General features: G+C 36.3%; 1 protein-coding gene across 1 annotated transcript in view; it reads right to left on the minus strand.

Annotated features, from left to right (window-relative positions):
• Positions 1 to 20,627, minus strand: part of LOC150105439 (polycystin-1-like protein 1) — a 724,085-nt gene that overhangs the window by 299,743 nt on the left and 403,715 nt on the right. Inside the window, exon 29 of the mRNA XM_090394152.1 lies at positions 9,858 to 9,967. Coding sequence (XP_090250278.1) covers positions 9,858 to 9,967 — 110 coding nt within the window. The remainder of the gene's footprint in view (positions 1 to 9,857; positions 9,968 to 20,627) is intronic.

The raw sequence follows: 20,627 nt of genomic DNA on the forward strand, positions 1-20,627 counted from the left end.
CTTAAGCACCGACAACCTTCCAACTATTCTTGGACTTCGCAACCACAACTCAGGGATAAGGTGGTTAGTCCTAGGCCTCCCAGTGTGTCCTATGTCTGTGGGTGCGTGTATTTGTGGGGCTGGTTTGCCTGTTCTGGAGGATGAAAAACCAGAGTTTTCAGACCCGACCCTACCCTACCTCCATATGAGATCAGCTAACTCACCTTTTGCCAAAAGAGACCAGATAAGGCCTGGTCAGCCTGGTTGGCCAAGTGGTTAGCGTATTCGCTCTCTAGCCAAAAGGCTGTGGGTTTGAATCCCACCATGGGAATGGATGCTTGTGATTGTCTGTGAAAATACTAGTAGTGGTGGTGATGGTCAGTAAATGCCATCGGTGTAGTTGTGGTTCATTGTGGTTAGTGTATTGAGTGGTGGAGACAGAGTTGTAGAGTAGGTGCCCTTCCTCGATGAGGCTTTGGACTCCCTGGAGGTGTCAAGTAATAATAATAAAGGTTCCTCACATCACTGGCAGGAATCAAACCAAGGTCTTTCTGAACAAAGGGCTTCGCCTATATTGACTGAGCTATGGAGGATCAGTTTTTGCAGATTATGCCTTCTAATTATTTTGTGTAGGGGAAGCTGTAGAATACATGTGCTATCATTTTTGATCATTTTTCATCACAGATTTGATCTCTGATGTTAAAATACTTCTATTTTGATGGCATTTACTGGCAAGCAACCATATGCAATTCCAAGCAAGATCCCTCCTATAGGTTTTTAGAACTTCATTATGCTATTAAGCAGAGTATCACTGTTATTACCCAACTATGCATATTTGTGGTCAAAGAGGTTAAATATTATCTTATACCAGGTTCTGCTGTTATTACCGGAATAACCACAATAGTGCAGCAATCCTGCAGTAAACTCAGAATGTTGCCATATTAGGAACAATTCCAACCGCTATTCCATTATAATAATTTATTCAAAATACAGTAAAAAATCCTTTTTTACACTTTTCAGGGGACTGATGGAAAAACGTGCAAATAGAAGGAAATGTAAAAAAACATTAAAAAAAGGCTAAAAGATGACTTACTGCTAGTATGCGAGTCTACATACTAGATTACAAAATTTAATAACTGAAAATAAATGAATTTACAATTACTTACATTTATCTATTTAAAAAAATCTTTAATTGTTGATTGTTTTTGCTTTTTGTTTTTTTTGATATAGTGCCAGATTGCTTTGCATTGAGTTCAATGCTTGACCTGTTTTTTACTATCATGTTCAAAGTGGGCACGGAGAGTTCAAGATCTTTTGCTAAATGCACCTGTGTTACGGCATGCCAATCTATACGTCGCAGAATTGCCATCTTTTCTTCTACCAAAATACATTTTCTGTCTTTTTTCTCCATGAAAAAGCAACTTTCACATGCTAAATTATGTATCAGAAATTCTGCAATAACAACTCATACTGTGATTGAAAAATCACGGTATCGCTCATCACTACTGCAAGTGTGCAGATCACCGTGATGGCGGAAACAAAACTACAGCCAAAAGCAATGCCATCTGGGAACAGAAATGCACAGATTTCCGCAGAAATCGATTTGAAAATCAGTATTGCCACCCGAGAAAAAAAACGCAAATCACGGAAAATAACGTCCACATCAAGTTGTTAATGGTGGGAAAACAATATATCATAAGAATAGGCCTTAAGACGGGACCAACGGAAAATGACGTAAATGGCAGGAAAACGTAAATTGCGGGAACGTATAAACGGGGTTTTACTGTGGTAGGATATGAAACTTAGATAACCAGGGAAAGTCTACATACATATGATTGGTCTGTAATATTTTATGGATTTCTGAAGCTGTATTGCTTAAATAACAATTTTAATACTGGAAGCTGAAATCCCTTTTATAAAAAAATCCCTTTAACAAAAATCCAAAGAAATCCCTTTTTAACTACATTATCAGCAGACCAAAATTGCACAGATTTGTCATACATTCATTTTCTTTGGCTTCTGTGATATACATAATTTTAATTATGTACAGCTGAGCAAATAGGATTATCGGTGTAAATGCTGTGACTATAAGACAATGAAAGTGACTAGATTTTTCAATCTTCTAAGGTTTATGCTTTCTTGAACTGACAGTATTTGAAAAGGAAATTCCAAGTATGGCGAGAGGTTCATAATTAGGGATTAGTCCAAAGAGAATAGAATACCTTAAACAGCCTATCATCCAAAAACAATTAATTTTGTCTTAGTGACAATCAGTCCACTGACAGCTGAATTTTTACAAAATATCAAAAAAAAAATGTATATTGAATTATTATTCTTCAAAGTGCCTATTATATCATTTAATACTTAAATTTATCTTCATAGTTGAGGGGACTGTTATCCCTTGCAAAGCATACAATTTGTTGATTTCCTGTAAAAACATAACCTTGTTTGACTACTTTTTTAAATTTTGACTGGTTCCAATAAGAACCCATTGACTAGGAGGTGCATACTTGTATTAGTATAGGCTCCTTTGATGATGGATACCTGTTGCCTACTCCAATGTGCTGGATGGTGTGGACTAGAAAGTGATGCTCAAGTAAGATTCATCGAGAGCACTACAGGATGTTTTATATTTATATATTTTACATATTATATATATTAATAACATAGAATAGATCATATACCAGGACTTAAAATCTACTGCATAGTCTGGAACTTCATACATTTGTTTGTGTGCTTTTGATTATGCATCTCTCATCCTTATTTCAAGTTGTTTATAATGATGCAAAACGGGGTCTTGGAATCAGTATGCCTGCTTCAGAGAAATAGACTCCAGTTGTTGATTAAGATATAAACTCCATTTGGAAGGAAGACAGTATTATTCTGACTACAAATCTGCCTAGTGTGTGACCTATAGAGAAAAAGGAATTAAAGAATATAACTAGAATTAGAAGAATAAATTCCCAGGCCTCACAGTAAAGTTACATTCATCTGTACAATTCTGGGATTCTGTCTGGCATTCTTTAGAATGCCAGACAGAATCCCAGATAGCTGTTTTAATGGGTGTGTAAAAGCTATATGAACAGGATATGAACAAGAGAGACATTAATGTTCTAAGAGTTGTAATTTTTTTCATGCTCTTGTCTTTCAAACATGTTCACAGAGTTTCTGAAGGAAATTAAGGATGAGTTGTGTGGTGTCCATGTCTTCACCATCCATGTTGATTTCAGTGGAGTTCCTTTCCTCACAGAATTTGGTGTGTTTACGAATGTAGCTGAAGGTATGTCTACTAAGTGTAACCATTTTCATTTTTCTTCTAAATTCTTTGCTTGTTTCTACCTTTTGGATCTATCTCTAAGTTTGTTTCTGATGATGTCACTACATTTTATACTTGCAATGATTTGCTATGAAACAGCTATTTGCTCTCTCTCTCTCTCTCTCTCTACAGGCCATTCAACTTTTTCCTTTAAAGGAAAGCACATGTATTTCCACATTCTATCATGCTCTTCTACTGCTTCTTTGAATTATGATCTTGCATCTCAGGCCTAGCTAACATTATTCCAATTGAAAGTGGATCTGGAATTTCAATAAAATGATTGACAGGACATCTGGCAGAAGTATTCACTGGCTGGAACTTATCTCTTCTTGTCATTACAGTACATTATGAAGCAAAATTTATGCAAAACTGGATTATGATCTGACATGATGTTTGAACTCAATGAATCTGTTTATAAAAGAAGAGGAGATATAAATCTAATCAAGCCAGGAACCAATACCTTGATTTGATGTAAACCTGTAAATCATTACACCTACTAGCTGAGCACTTCCCTCAGTTTAGTTGTGCATATCCTACTTTTCCACTTTGAAATTAATCTCCTATTTTGGCTAATGCCAGGTTTGCAATACAGTTCTAGTATCTTGCTATAATGTTGAAGGAACTGTATAGGTATGGTCACAATTCCTGGAAGGATCACCATCTAACTGTTAAGCTGGATGGAGCATATACAATTATAAACCTTATTACACATCCATGGTATTTTCAATCTACTGTCATGATTCACTCTTCTGTATCAATTTGTATATTACAGAAAAATCCAAGATGGGGACAAAAATATGAATCCCCTCATGAGCCCTGTTAGACCTTATAAAGTTCCAATAGATAGGTGTGGGTATGTCTGTTAAAGTTTTTTTTTTTCCCTGTTTAGTTCTACAGATATAAAGTAGATCACTTGAGAAACAGCAACCTATTATCATGGCTTAGCACATTTCCACATGATTTTTTTTAATGCAACTCCCTCCCATGGAAAAAAAAAAAAAAGTAAACCTATAATACATTAGTACTACAGGTCAAGTATGGATATATATATTTTTTTTTATTAATTTTTAAATATTTTTTTGTATTTTTTTTTATTTACTTTTGTTTTACACAGTCTGGAAAACCTGCTCTAGACTGAACACAGAGCTTTTCTCAAGTCCACTAAGGTTTCCAGTAAGTGGAATGGTGGCTTTATGCCAGATGGTGAAATTCATCTCCTATTAATGGCTCACAGGCATTCATAAAGATCCATGCCCATGACAGGATCAGAATCCATGACCTGCTGGTTGGAGCTATGTCTCAGAAAGGAAGGCGACCAGGGTTTTGTTCTTGGCCCCTACTGTTTAACATATTTGTTAATTATATTTCATGGGGATTGACTGGGGGATCTTTAAATGTTTTCCAATGATGCAAAATTAGGTATAATCATCAGCAGTAGTGCTGATGTTAATTATCTTCAGAAGATTTGAACAGACTTTTAGGTTGGACAAATGAGTGGGGTTGCAGTTTCATTGTCAGTAAGTGCAAGGTGTTACACTTTGGGATACAGAGATATAAGGCTATATACTTTATTGCTGAAGCTGTACTACAGGAAGTGGATAAGATTTGGGATCTTGGAGTGATGGTGGACAGTGGACTCACTTTCTGAGGGCATATCACACATGTTGCAAAGACTGCACCTCGTATTGCTGCTGTAATAAAATGGGCCTTGACATGTAGGCATAAGGAGGTGGTGTATTGTGACTCAGATTTGGTCACCTAGTTTTCAATATGATGTGGAAACACTAGAGAGGGTCCAAAGATGAATAATCAAAGGGATATCAGGACTCTGGAGTGATGGTTATGAAGAGCATTTGAGAGAATGTTGATTACAGAGGTTGGTGGATAGGAAGAAAAGAGGAGATATGATAGATACCTTCAAGTTACTTAAGGGATTCTATCGGATTAAAAAAAAAAATTATAAAAAGAGTGGATGTTAAGATGGAAACAATGGAGAGCTATTCCTGGAAGTTGTAAAGAAATGTGGTGAGGAATGGAGTGAGGAGTAGATTTTTTATGTGGAAAGTTGTTAGTGAGTTCAATTTGAATGTGTTGTGAGTGTAGGTAGCATAAATAACTTCAAACCTCATTATGATAGACATATTACGTTGTATTAAATTTAGTTTAATCCTTTATCCAAGTGTGAGCAAACAAAGTTTGTGCCTGAAAATATCTTCAGGACTGGGGTAAGGTAGTACAACACCGGGCAACTCATAGCAAAGGTGGACCAAGCTAACATCACTCCTATCTCAGTATCTCCCATAATGCAAAACAGCAAAACACATCTCCTTGCGGATATGTATAATGTTATGCATTAAGGGAAGGGCCACTACCCAGACTAGTTTCAACCTTTATTGAGGTCTCTTCAGTGGGAGCCAGGCCCAGAAGTGGAGATACCAGGCAGAAGCAATTGGTCCAACTTTGCTACGAGTTGCCCGGTGTTGTACTACTTTACCCCAGTCCTGAAGATATTTTCAGGCGCAAACTTTGTTTGCTCACACTTGGATAAAGGATTAAACTAAATTTAGTATGGTCTAACCAAGTGAAAAATAAACTTTCAACATGTTGCTGGTTGAGTGAGACTCCACAATGAGTCTGTTGACTTCATGGAGGTTACCAAATAATAATCCCTTCATTATCTGTCTAATAATCTGCTTTAATCTAACAATTTTGAAGATTAATTAAACGAAGATTAATATTATTTTCAATATCCTCTTTAGTGGAGACTACTTTGCTTTTTGTTAGTATTCTGTTTCTTCTGTGTTTTTGGTGCCATTTTACAGCTGTATTTCACAATAAAATATGTTATAAAGACACTAAGTACTCCAAAAACACGGAACTCTAATAGATTATAAAATACTAATTTTTTAAGAAAAAACATAAGAAAACAGACAAAATCACAATTTTACATGAGTGCTAAATACATCAGCCATTCACAATATTACCTTGAACCTAGACTGCATCTAAATGTGATCTTTTATCATTTTTCATAATCAAATGATGCAAAGATTTAGGTTTGGCAATCTCAAAGGCCAGGTAACAGAGATACTTCTACACCTTCAAATTCAGAAGAGTACAGACAAATATCATTCATTAAATGTAGAGAAAGAGGGAGAGAATGAAAGATATCCTTGTTTGTAAACAAAATGTGAATATTAAGTCAATGTTTTGGATTTTGATTAAAATATTTATAGAATCTACACTGTTCTACTTCAATCTGTCAGAGTGTCTGTATGAAATCTCATGCTATTCTCATTCCAAATCTAAATGAAGACTTCTTATTAACAATGTTCTTCTTGGATGTTGAATAGGTCCTACATGATCATTCACAAGTTTGATACTATTCTAGCAAATTTCCCACATACCTTAGCAAAAAATTAACAATATCTGCACAATACTCTTCTATAAATTCATTTCCAGTTAATTATTCCATTCATTCTCCACTCTCCAAGCAAAAGAATCTAGTTCTCACACCTTTGCTAACCATAAAAGCATAGCTGCTATTTGGACAAGCTGCAAATTTCCTGCTTTTTGCCCATTCAAATTCTGTTTTGGAAGCATTGATAAATTTATTGCATCTGTTTTGGGTTTCAGTATAAGCATCGAAGAAGGATGGAATTCTTGATTTGAGCCAGTTGTATGCCTGATTTTTCATTTGATGATTTTTGAAAATGAAAATGATTTTTCATTTTCAAGGAGACCCAAATATTATGCTAAGAACTATCCAATATCTGTTACTCTGTTATAAATTTATTTCCAGTTAATTATTCCATCCATTCTCCACTTTCCAAGCAAAAAAAACTAGTCCTCATACCTTTGCTAATCATAAAAGCATAACTGCCATTTGGACAGGATGCAAGTTTCCTGCTTTTTTTGCTCATTCAAATTCTGTGTTGGAAGCATTGATAATTTTCTTGCATCTGTTTCGGGCTTCAGTATAGGCATTGAAGGAGGATGGAGTTCTGGATTTGAGCCAGTTGTATGCCTGACTTTTCATTTGTACAGCCTTGTTACATCTTTTGGAGAACCAGGGTTTAGAAAGAGGGATGGCAGTTCAGAGAAGTGTGGGGAATGTATGTTTTCGTGCCAGTGAGGATTACTTTTGTGATACATTCAGTGCATATGTTTGGATTGGAAGAAGAAACAATAGTCCAACCATGGGAATGAAGTATAGTAGTCTCGGAGGCTGTCCCATTTGGCACTGTTATAATGCTAAACTACTTTTGTGTGGGAGTAATTGTGTAAGCATTATTGTATGGGGGGAGGAGATGAGCACTAGGTTATGGTCAAAATTTCCCAGGGGGAGGCTCACTATATTCACTGCATATTTGGAAGGGTTATTGGTAAGGAAGAGATCTTGGGTATTTGGGGAGTAGTTTGGGTTACCTGGTATTCTGGTTGGCTCGTGGACAATTTGTATAAGGTTGTTAGTGATGGCAAATGTTTCAGCGTATCTGCCTGCAGGATCTATACAATTGGAAGAGGAAAGCCAGTTGATGTTATGGACATTAAAATCACCTAGGAGGATTTCATTGTTAGGAGAGTGGGACTGGAGAAAATCAACTTTTAAGGAGAGGAAATTAAAGAGCTCAGAGTGGTTGGTGGTATTAGGAGAGTGATAGATGAATTTGACTGAGTAGGGGAGGGATATTTTCAACCAAAGAAGGTCGAAGTTGGGTGATTCTAGCTTAGGTACTCACTGACAGGGTATATGCACAGATGACACCCTTGGGCCGAAAGGAGTTACATAGTGTATAGTTTTGAAAGGTTGAGATGGATAGTGCTCGGGGAAGATAGGATTTAAGTTTCTGTTAAAAAGAGTAGGTGGGACTTGGTGAACTGCAGATGGTAGTGGACACTATTAAGGTTGGAGTTGTGGCCACAGATGTTGGTGAAGTGGATATGCAAGGTTCTGTGAGGCATGGATTTGACAGTAAGGGTGTTGCACATTTCCTATGCAGTGCCTGCCTACTGGTCTGCTTGGTGGCTACTAGTGTCTTCACTTGATTTTTTGCGCTAGTTTGGTTTATTTGTAGTCTATGATCTAACTGTCGTCTCCATTTTGGCGTTTTTTCTTCTAGTTGTCTTTGGAGTTGGTGTCTTTGTTCCCTCTGGCCAAAAGTTAAATCAGGTCGAATATGTAAGCACGATTGAGGGCAAGTGTCCTTTAGCTTGTTATTTATCACCATCATTAGTTTGGATGTGTTTGCTGATGTGTCACAAAACACTTTCACAACGTGAAAAGCTCCTTTCTTTTGTTTCTGTATCTGAAACAATGGTATTTGACGACATTTCTGGGATTGAAGTTGCATTTGCCTACTAATTTGCCAACATTTTCTTTTAATGATTTACCATTTTTTCACTGAAAAAAAGTTCAGGATAATGACGTTGAGTCTCCTATTTTCGGCCTCGAATGACTCATGTACCATTGATGTGATTAGATCATGAAGTTTGTTAGCAGACAAGGGTGCACTTGCAATCGGGTATTGGTAGGCGAGTATCTCCAGCTTAGTTTCCAACTTTCAGATTTTGGAGGAGAAAGTATCATGATAGTATTAAGGTGTTGTTCAAGGTTTTCAACTCATTTGCCTAGTTTAATAGCTGTATTATGAAAGAGAGGCACATAGAACAGAAGAAGGGCTGGTTGAGATCACTAAAAAGCTTGTGCACTGATTCATCTACACGATTATGTACATTACCTGTTATTAATCATTTTTTAGTTTATTTTTATTCCTATATTTTTCTAATAAGTTAAATGAAAGAATTTTCATTTAACTAGAAGAATAGTCAATTGAAAAAAAATAATATTATATCCCATCTGGTTCATTCTTTGAAGTAATATCAACAACAAAAAAACTTTTCTATTAACCACCTTACCGGCCATTAAAGATCAAATACACATCCTCAAAAGCTTCGTATCCATCATAAATTTCAATGTAATCAATGGTATTACAATTTTAATATGCACTTTGCATCCATGGAAATGTGGGCATATATATACATCCTGGCCGGTACCTTGGTTAAAGCATGACAGTAAAACAGCTGAAGAAATTACAAGAACAATTCATAATGTCATTTAAATTCACTTCTGACCACTGGCATTCAAAATTAGACAAGATCAGAACAGTGTGTCCAATTTAGTTGACTGATCGACCTCTGGGGAAAAAAAAATCACTAAATGTTGCATGTGTTTGAAATGACTAGAGAATATTTGCCTGAATAATCAATACAAGTGATAGAAGAAAATTAAAAAGGACAAATAGTTTTCTGTATAAGAAATGAAGTAAAGATTACACAGATGCAAATGAAACAATTGGAAGGTTAGACATAAAGTAAAACAACAGTTTTGGCAAGACAATTCAATGAAACATTTTTCTTTTCTAAATACATAACATTTTCTTAAGAATGGTATCATTTATCAAAGAATCTCAGTATCTTAAAGGCACATGCTATATTTCATTTTTAAATTAGAAAGTGATTTCCTTGAGAAAATAAGATTTACATGGCAATAATTATAACTTACGTATTAATAAATCTGTAACAGTTACATTTTTTAGAAACCAAGATGGTGATGTTCCTTTATTGTTATGCCATACTTGAACTTTTAATAATGGACCCAAACTAGTTTTTGTGCTAAAAAAAGTAAAATCAAATTATGAAACTGCATGCTGATAAATGCACATTAACAACTTCCTAGATATTTGAAACTTTACTTCAAGTAATATATTAAAAGTTATAATACTGCTTGTCTATATTATTATAATTACAGTTGACTCATTATAGCAAACTCAAAGGAACCACAGGAACAGTTTGTTATAGTAGATAGTTTGCTATACTGAATTTCTTTTAGCATAACATTGTACTTGCCACACATTAATTGGAACTTTTCATTAATCACATCCTCTGATAAAATGAACAGATCAAACACTCTAGATCCTCACATTTCCTCCTTTATATACTGCCCAAGGCAGTTGTCTCAAAGAGCCAAAGAAATTCATTTTCCTTATTCCCAAATGCTATCTCTTCATTTTAATCTGTATTACCATAAATAAAATCACCCATAATAATCAACCTTCCCTTGTTCACTAGCCCAAATTGCATTTATATTTCTTCATTATTACCCTCCACATTCCCTGGCCTATAGGAACATCTGACTAAACATCTCTTCCTGTCAACCTTCACCTCATACCACACTCAAAACCACAGCCACTATTTCCATCTTTCATGTCTGATGTGGCCATAATTTCTTCTTCTATCATCAGTAGTACTCCCTGCTTCCCTTCTTCCTTTCTATCCTCTTGAAAAACAATGTACCATTCCATTTCTATTCTCATCAGGATATCATTTTCACTTAAGAGTGGTATCATAACATTTATACATGAGATTGCAGTTGATGTTTTCCATGTTCCTTCCTATTTTAAACTTTCAACATTTATCTCTAATCCAGAGTATTTTAGTAATAAGGTGTGACACATTCTGACTACTTGCATATGCAAGTATAACTTCTACATTATTTCAACGTTGGTATCACTTCTGGGTCTGGTTTCCACTGATGAGACCTCAATAAAGGTTGAATCCAGTTTGGGTATGGCCTTTCCCATTATGCATAGCATTATACATGTCTGTAAGGATATGTGCATTGTATTATGTGATACTAAGGCAATTGATGTGAAGTCATCAGCCTCTATATACAAGTAACCCAGTCGTGAAGTGACTTCATGAGCAAACTTTGTTTGCTTAGACTTGGAAAAAGGATGAAACCAAGAATACAATTTCAGGGCATCTTTAATTCATAGTATAACCAAGTGAAAAAACTTTAAACAACTATTCATAAACCCATCTATCAGTATACTTATAAATCTATGTTTCATGTTCATCTATCTCACACTACCAATGCTCTCAAATCCTAAGTGGAAAAATTAGCACAACACATATGTTCATACCCACACACACACACACACACACACAACATACCTATGGACACAAAGAAGCAAACCTTTGTTTCTAGTATCAAAATCTGCATTTTCTTTGGATAATTTACAACTGCATTTTTAACACCCCCATCACTGCAAAAGTCCTATGCAATACATTCAGTGATTTGCATTCTCCTCTGCCTCCCTTACTACCTGTTAACTATTCTCCATAATACAAACTTTCTTTGTTTTTCAACAATCTTTCTCTCTCTCTCATGGTGATGTGGCCCTCCAATTTCATCATATTTTGCAGAATGATACCTTTGGGATACATGACATACATAAGGGCCAAACCGACAACATCCAAGGAAGAAAGCTGATTTATTAAAAAAAAAAAAAAGTAGTGAACACAAGGAAGTAAATAAGGATATAGTACTGAATAATAAATATAGACTTATCAAAATAAGAAAATGAAAATCATAATAGAGCATATAAGCACTATTCAGAAGAAGTTCTATTTAAATAATTATAATACTGGATAAAAATTCACATAATATATTTCATTAGCATAGAATTTTCACCTAAGTATCATAGGCATCTTCAGTACAAGAACACATAAAGGCAATTGAACATTAACAGACAATTCTAAAAAGTGCCACCTAAGTGGCTAATGTAAGATAACAAAAAAGGTCAGTAAATTTCCTAACTTCTTAAAAAAAAAATAATAAAAAAAAAGAAAAAAAAAGGAAGTTTTAAAACTACAGAATATTTTTGTTGCTTTTTGCCTCATCAGAAAAATGTCCACCTTTCTCACTTCTCCTAAGGACAAGCTTCCACATCTCAATTATACAGGTGTCTACTAGATTCTTGGTCTTGTGGGTTATCTTATTTTGGACAAACAGGAAGAGCTGCTATTATTCAGCTAGAAGAACACAAGTCTTATATTCCATACCTTGAGTCTGAACAGTCTGGACTTGTGGAGCATGCTATCAACACTAGACATAAAGTTCTTCATGAAAATTGGTTCCTCATGAAACAGCTTTATAAAGAATCATGTGAAACTTTACTTCACTCTCCTAACTTAAACAGATCTGAAGGTCTAGGTCTATTCCCTTATGGAGATAGTGAAGTCACCTATATGCAATTCATATAGGTGACTTCAACAGCCACCACATGCTATGGAAATATGCTTCCAAGAGTGAATGTGGAGAGACTTTGATTGAATGGGCAGAAATTCGCAATATGCACCAATTTTTGATGCAAAAGACAGATCTTCCTTCAGGTCAGCAGCTTCGAACAGGGAGTACAACCCTGATCTCTGCTTCTTCATTCAAGACAACAATGGACGATTGTTAACCTACATCGAGAAGAGTTCTCTCCAACATTCTGTGAAGCCAACATAGACCAATTATATTAGAGGTAGGTCTGCAGGTATCCCTTGTCAGATCCATCCAACATCCCTGTTGGAACTTTCAGAAAGCCGACTGGGATACATTTGCTGCCTATCTTGACAAATATTTCCATTGGATTCCTCCAACAAGCAATAATTACAAGAGATTCATGGAGCTGTTTTAGCTGTAGATAAGAACATCATACCAAGAGGCATCTGCAAGTAGTATATCCCAGATGGGAAGATAATAGTAAAAACCTGTATCAAGAATACCTAGAGTGTGATGACCCTGACAATGCAGATGAACTCATTCACAGCCTTGACATCAACTGACAGAAGAAATGGACTCAGACAGTAGAAAGACTCAATTTTCAGCACTCCAGTAGAAAAGCATGGAGCCTTCTAAGAAAACTAGGCAGTGGCACCCTGACTGTTAGGGAACAATCAGCTATTTCTCCTAACCAATATGCATCCCATATTGTCAACACATCAAGATATACCATTAAGGCCAAACAACACACTCTTCAAATAAAAAGAGAACTCACATATTTGAAAAATAACAGACCATCAGACTCTTTATATTCGTGACCTTTCACCCTTGAAGATATTAACACTGCTCTAATGGATATGAAACCAGGCAAGGCTCCAGGTTCATCCTGATTTCCTGTTGAAGCCAAGCCAAAAAAACCCGACAGAGGTTTTTTGACCTGACAAAAATTATCTTAAAACTGGGAAAAATTGACAAATGGAGAGTACTATCATCTGCAAAGAGACCAGGATTAATAGCAATTGAGAGTAGGTCATTTATGTACAAGAGAAAGAGAGTAGGTGATAGAACAGAACCTGGAGGAACTCCTGACTTAGTGGTGAAGTTCAAAGAGAGGGAGTCATCTACCATGACTCACAGAAAATGACCAGAGAGAAAGATGGATACCCAATTACAGAGAGCGGCAGGGAAACCAAAGGATGGAAATTTGCTCAGCATGTTGCGTTGATGCCAGAAATAGTCAAAAGCTCTGGAAATGTCAAGAGCTACAGCAAAAAGGGTTTTCCAAACTTTTCCACAGCAGATGTCTAGTGGTGGGTGATATAAGCTAAGAAGTCAGCAGTGGATCTTGAATGGTGGAATGCATACTGGTGGTTACTGATTAATTGGAGGGCCTTTAAGTAAAGAAGTTGGCTACTGATGACTTTCTTTATTATTTTGAAGAAGACAAAGGTGATGGTTGTTAGTTTGATGGTAGACTTCTACCTCCCTTTTTTTGGAATATGCTGGATATGAGGTTGTTTCCATGCACTGGGACGAGTACCAGCTATATATAATAGACTGTAGAGATGATGCAAGACAGGTGTTAGTTCTAAAGCACACTGTTTGAGATCAATTGGAGAGATGCTATCAGGACCAGGAGACTTTTTAGTCTCCAAGTTATTTAGTAGTTTTCTAATTTTTTTGTTTTTTGGCTGAAAAACTTTAGCAGGGCACACACTGCTTGGATTGCAGTAATTGCAGTAGGTGATTTCCCTTGAACATCTATGCAGAGGTTTGAGGAAAAGCTGATAACAGGAGATCAGCTTTATCTTTCATCATTATAGAATCACAGGTGCACCACAGTAAATAATTGATTTATTATACAGAATTTAATCTTATATATAGTAAGACATCTTAGTGTGGACAGAGAACAACAATAAGGAATTTAAATAAATCCATGTTTTGAGGCATATGTGCTGTGAGTAATGATGTCTTACTTATATATAGTAAGACATCATTAGTGTGGACAGAGAACAACAATAAGGAATTTAAATAAATCCATGTTTTGAGGCATATGTGCTGTGAGCACATCATGTTGGAGGTTTAATGGAATATTTTCAGCACTGGGAAAGGATTAAAACTAATTTTAATGATTTCAATATTTCGTCTCAGTCACTTGGACATCTTCAGGGATTGCAAATAACTTTGGAAACAGCACACTCAAATACAATGCATTACTACAAAACTTCCCAAAATTTGGGAAACTTTAATTATCAGAGATGTCACATTACATCCTAGGCCACCTACAAAAGCTCATAGAGGGCACACCACCTAGATAGAAATTTAGAGTCACCATGTGTTTCACTTAGTAATTGTATTATATTTGAGTGTGTTGTTACAAAAGTTATTTGTAATCCCTGAAGATGTTTCAGTGACAGACGAAATCCTAGAAGTATTAAAATTAGTTTAATACTTTCCCAGTGCTGAAAATATTCCTAGAAGTTATGAAAGGGAGCTGTGAGCAAGAGGGGCGAGGAGTAGTTTCTTTGCATGGAGGGTGGTTGAACAGTAAAATGCATTGCCTGATAGAGTGGTGAGAGCAAGAATGGTTAATGAGTTCAAGGAGTGGTATGACAGACTTTGTAACAACATGCTCAAATACAATACAATTACTAAGCGAAACACGTGAGGACTCTAAAGTCCTATGTAGGTGGTGTGCCTTTTGACTTCGTGGAAGCCTGAATAATAATAATAATAATAACAACATGATGAATTTAAATAAAAGAAATAGTATGCGCTACATTGGAATCCCTCTATATATAGCCACGTGTTCATTGGTTAAACTATTGGGCTGAAAATAAAATTAAACTGGATAATTTTGAGTTAAAAAAAATACTTGAGAATACAATTTATTTAATACTGTTAAGGATGATAATTTCCAACATTTTAGGAATGGTGAAGTAGTCATTACAATTGAGGTTAGGTTGATGAAATAGGACTTCAGCACTTTCCTTGTATTAATGTTCATGTTTATACATGGATCTGTGGGTGGCATTTTCAATCACGTCTAGGCCAAATTTGTAAAATTTAATAAGCTGGATGTAGTCTTCATGTTCAGAGATGCATTTGTTGATGAATCTTCCTGTTTGCCTGTAGTAAGAAAGTTGCACAAACATGGCACATTGTATATGCCAGGTAGAATCAATGTGAGAGTTTTGTCTTTTGGAGAAGACAACAGAGTATGAATTTGATTCATGGGTTTGTAGGTAGCAATGAGTTTTTTAAGCAAACTGATTTTCTTATAATCTTTGCCACTCATTCTAAGATGCCTTTAATATATGGTATAGGAGTCCTGCGGACTTCTTGTCTAGGTTGCTGTATAGGAGAGTTGTTAATTATTTTCTATGTTATTCTTTGATTGTAGCCATTTAGTAAATTTAGTAAAGCTGTTTGCTTGATAATTTCCAATTTTTGTTTGAGAGATCCTTTGGAGAAACAAATCTTGTGTGCTTAAGACACTAGAGACTTAATGAAGTATTGTGCATACAGTGACATTATTGCAAACAGGAAGATCTATCAACAAACACATCTCTGAATATAAGATCCAGTTCATCTAACACCACAAATCAATGAGTAGGTCTAGCACAACATGGGATTGAAATTGCCAGCAGCAGGATCCAATGGAAAAATGCCAGACTGTTACAGATCCAAGTATAAACATAAACGTTAATACAAGGAAAGTGCTTAAGTACTGATTCATCAACCTAACCTCAATTGTAATGATGGCCTCCCCATACCTAAAGTATGGGAAAATTGTCACCTTTAACTGTGTTACTGTATTCTCAAGTTTTTTTTTTTTTTTCATTTAAAAAAACCTCAAAATTTTATTTTATTTTCAGTCCAATAGTTTGTAACCAATGAACATGAGACATTACAATCTCTCTATACATATCTAGAAATTGCAATGTAATGCATACACTCATGATGTCTTACGATATGCAAGATAAAATATGTGTACAATAAATCAAGTTTTTACTGTGGTACGCATGTGATTCTATAATAATGGATATCCCACAGATTACATTATATAAAAAAGCTTTATCTTTTGGTGAGAGGGCAGGTAAGCAGAAGTTGCATCCCATGAGATTTTGGCTTGGTTAGTATGTTGTGATTGGCTGTGATGCATCCTTTTTTTTTATTTTGGATTAGTTTATGGCAGGGATTCATTATTGTCACAGTGTCACTGTCATTTTTTCTAAGATTCTTCATAAGTTTAATTATGGTTAGGTGGAAGGATACATTGGTGACATGCAGTGAGCAGAGAGAGAGCCTCTTGGACATGACCTTGGCAAGGGATGAGAAGACAGGGCTTCTACTTGGACAAGGTTTTCTGCTGTTGGCCTTTATAAAATCTGATTTGGATCTGCTGATGACTATTTTGCATTTGTTGTATGTTTTGATACAGACAGAGTATAAAGCTGGAGTTCTTGATGCAAGCCACTTGCAGTAAACTGAAGTTTTTCCTTTTACTGCTTTGATACACTTTTTGTTAGACCAAGATACTTGGAAAGCAGATGAAGATTTTAAGTAGAATGAGGAATGTAAGCCTTCATGTCAGTGAGGACAATTTCTGTGACTTGATCTGAGTAGGTTTTGGGATTGAATTAGTGGAAGCAATAGTCACGTTGTGGTACAGACCATCAGCTGGTAAGAGCCAAAGTAAGACTAAGACTCTGAAAACTGCTAGGTCAGGCACATTCCACTAGATTGGATGTTAGAGTAATTCCTAGTGGATTCACAGAAGAAACATTAACTTGGCTGGATGATTTTTTGGAGGCCAATGAGGAAATCTCACCAGAAATGCTTTGGGAAGGAGTCAAGATGATAATACAGGTTACAGCAAAGATGTGTCTCAGCCCAATAAGAAAACCAAGAGACCCATGGATATTAGATTCAACATGGGAACTAATCAAAAGAAGGCGGTTGGAAAAACAAAGAGACACAGGGACCGAAGAATACAAGAGATTACATAGAGAAATCAGAAGAGCCATCAAGCAGGATAAGGAAAAGTTCTATACTAATAAATGTGAAGAAATAGAGTTCCAGATAAGAAGGCATAATTATAAAAGGATGTTTTATTTAGTTTGAGACTTAAAGCACAAGTTCAAGCCTAAATTGAATGTCATCAAAGACAGGAATGGATCATTAGTAACAGAACAGTTGGAAATCAAAAACAGATGGAAAAGTTCCATCTGTTTTTGATTTCCATTTTGGAAAGAATATTGTGAGGAACTGTACAGCAGAGTGGATAAAGAAAACGTGGAGTCCTCCCACCAAGAAAATTTTGATTTGGAACCTCCTCCTAGGCATGAAGTTGAAAGATCAGTTAAGCGGCTCAACAGCAATAAGGCCTCAGGTGCAGATGAAATCCCAGCAGAGTTAATTAAGGCCACAGGGGATGGAGGGATAAGAGTGTTTCACAGATTGATTACAAGGATATGGGAGACAGGATCACGGCCTAGAGACTGGAAGAAGTCAGTTTTCATACCAATTCACAAGAAAGATGATATGAAGGCATGCAAGAATTATAGAACTATTAGTTTGATATCTCATGCAAGCAAAATTTTATTAAAGATCATGCTAAATAGGATTGAGGCCAAAGTTGAGGCAGAGATGCCTGAGGAACAAGCAGGTTTTAGGAAAGGTAGGGGCACCAAAGATCAGATCCTTTGCCTTAGACAGATCATAGAAAAATATAAAGAATTCAGACTCCCTCTGGTAATGTGTTTCTTAGACTCCTCTAAAGCTTTTGACTGTGTTGAACATGTGAAACTGTGGGAAGTAATGAAAATAATGGGTTTTCCACAACACACTATCAGGCTGATAGCCAACTTGTATAAGGAGCAAGAAGTCACAGCAAGAACAGGTGTTGGATTGACTGACTGGCTTCAAGTTGGAAAAGGAGTTAGACAAGGATGTTTACTTTCTCCTCACTTGTTTAGTATATATGCAGAGGACATCATGCATGAAGCATTGGATGGGTTCAGGACAGGAATTACGATAGATTGATCAGTAACCTGAGGTACGTTGATGATACAGATCAATCATAGATCAATCTACCTAGGTCTTCCAATGACATGGAAGACCTAGAAATAATTCTTGACAAAGTTAACAAGATCAGTAATAACAGATGACTTCAACTCAATTCTAGCAAGACAAAGATCATGGTTCTCAAAGGAAAAACAAACAGAGAAGCTCTTGAGAAACAAATGTATCTTAATGGAGAAAGAATTGAGGAAGTCAGCAAGTTTGAGTGCCTGGGATCCATTATTAATGTGAAGATTTGCTGTTCAGAAGATGTCAGAAAAAAGTTAGGAATGGCTAAAACAACAGTCAGAGACCTGTCTAAAATCTGGAAGGATGGATCTATCTCCATGGGAACAAAGTTGAGGATTTTAGATGCAGTTGTTTTTCCAATAGCGACTTATGGATGCGAGACTTGGAACCTAAAGAAGTCAGATAAGAAACGGATATCTGCTTTTGAGATGTGGTGTTACAGAAGGCTGTTGAGGATATCATATACTGAAAGGCATACAAATGAATGGGTGTTAGAAAAGATTAGTAGAACTTTAAGGCTCCTTAAGGATATTGACAGAAGAAAGTTAAAATATTTTGGACACATAGAATGGATGGAAGGAGGACTTCTCAGAACAGTAATAGAAGGTAAAGTTCCTGGAAAAAGAGCCAGGGGTAGGCCATCAATGAGATGGATGGATGGCATGTGTGGAGTGATTGATCTTCAGAGAGTAGAGGCTGCCAGAAAAGCAAACAACAGGACTACATCATCGAGCATCGGAGTGACCATATGGCATCTGTAGATGCCCAGTGAACATAGAGAGAGAATAGTCTCACCAAGGAAAGGAGTAGAAATTCTGGAGGTCATCTCAATTGCACCTTTGTAATGAGAGAGCATATGAAGTTTGAAGTGGTGATGAAGATTGTGTTCTTAGCTGCTGAGGAGAGAAGAGGTGACATCTGCAATGTATACAGGAGTACCGTTCAAAAAAGAGATCCAGGGTATTGGGAGTATGTGAAGAGGGTCATCAAGTATTCATGTTGGTAGATGTGTGATTTGTGTTAGGTCATTACTTATAGCAATGCCAAAAAAAGCTAAGCCAGTTGGAACTGTGGACATTATTTAGGTTGCAAAGGAAGATAGCTTCACTATTTGGATAGCTGGGCTGCAGGTAGTTGAGTTTCAAGGAAAGGAATGTTGTTTGACAACCAGTAAATGAAGCAAATGAATTTTACTAAATGGGACAAGGAAACCTTAAGCCAGAAAAGGTCAAAAAGCAGGGGATTCTAAATTAGCCATTCTATGGCAGGCTATATCAAATCTCACAAAAGAACAGGTTTCACGAAACTATACACCTCATGATTCTTTTCACCCTTATAGTGAAAAGAATCATGAGGTGTATAGTTTGGGCACGGATGTGGATAATTGTGAGTGTTGCAGAAATTTGGGTTTCTGTCAGGAATAATATGTCTGGTCTAGAAGGCTTGCATGGTGAATGTTATTTATATTAGTAAAGTAAAGAATGTTAAAGATTTTTTTTTTGTCAAGAATGTGAGATTTTGGCTTGGTTAGTATGTTGTGAATGGCTGTGATGTCCTTTTTCTTATTTTGGATTAGTTTATGGCAGAGATTTATTATTATCACAGTATCACTGTCATTTTTTGTAAGATTCTTCATAAGTTTAATTATGGTTAGGTGGAAGGATATATTGGTGACATGCAGTGAGCAGAGAGAGAGCCTCTTGGACATGGTATTCATACAGCGAGTGACTAACAACATGGTCTTGCAGTGGCTCCCACATACCATTACTTGGACTCCCTCTCCAGGCATGACCTGTGGAATATATGTCAGCAGGATTATGCACTGGTTGACTGGGAAGTCTTCTGACTCATTTCTGACAGGTTTGGGCCTGTATACTAACTGGTGGCTGGCCAGAAGCACCGCCGATTTAATGTACCCTTGAAATGGAGATTATGGATCTAGAAAGGAAGAGAACAGATGTAAGACAAGGATTCACATTATCTCCAATCTCATGATGACAAGAGGCCATCCCTGGAAGTTATGAAAGGAAACTGTGAGCAAGAGGGTGAGGAGTGGTTTCTTTGCATGGAAGGTGGTTGAACCATGGAATACATTGCCTGATGGAGTGGTGAGAGCGAGAATGG

The sequence above is a fragment of the Typopeltis vanoorti genome, chromosome 6 (genome assembly GCF_054136105.1).
Source record: "Typopeltis vanoorti isolate ZY-2024b chromosome 6, IOZ_Tvanoo_1.0, whole genome shotgun sequence".
Classification (NCBI taxonomy): Eukaryota; Metazoa; Arthropoda; class Arachnida; order Uropygi; family Thelyphonidae; genus Typopeltis; species Typopeltis vanoorti.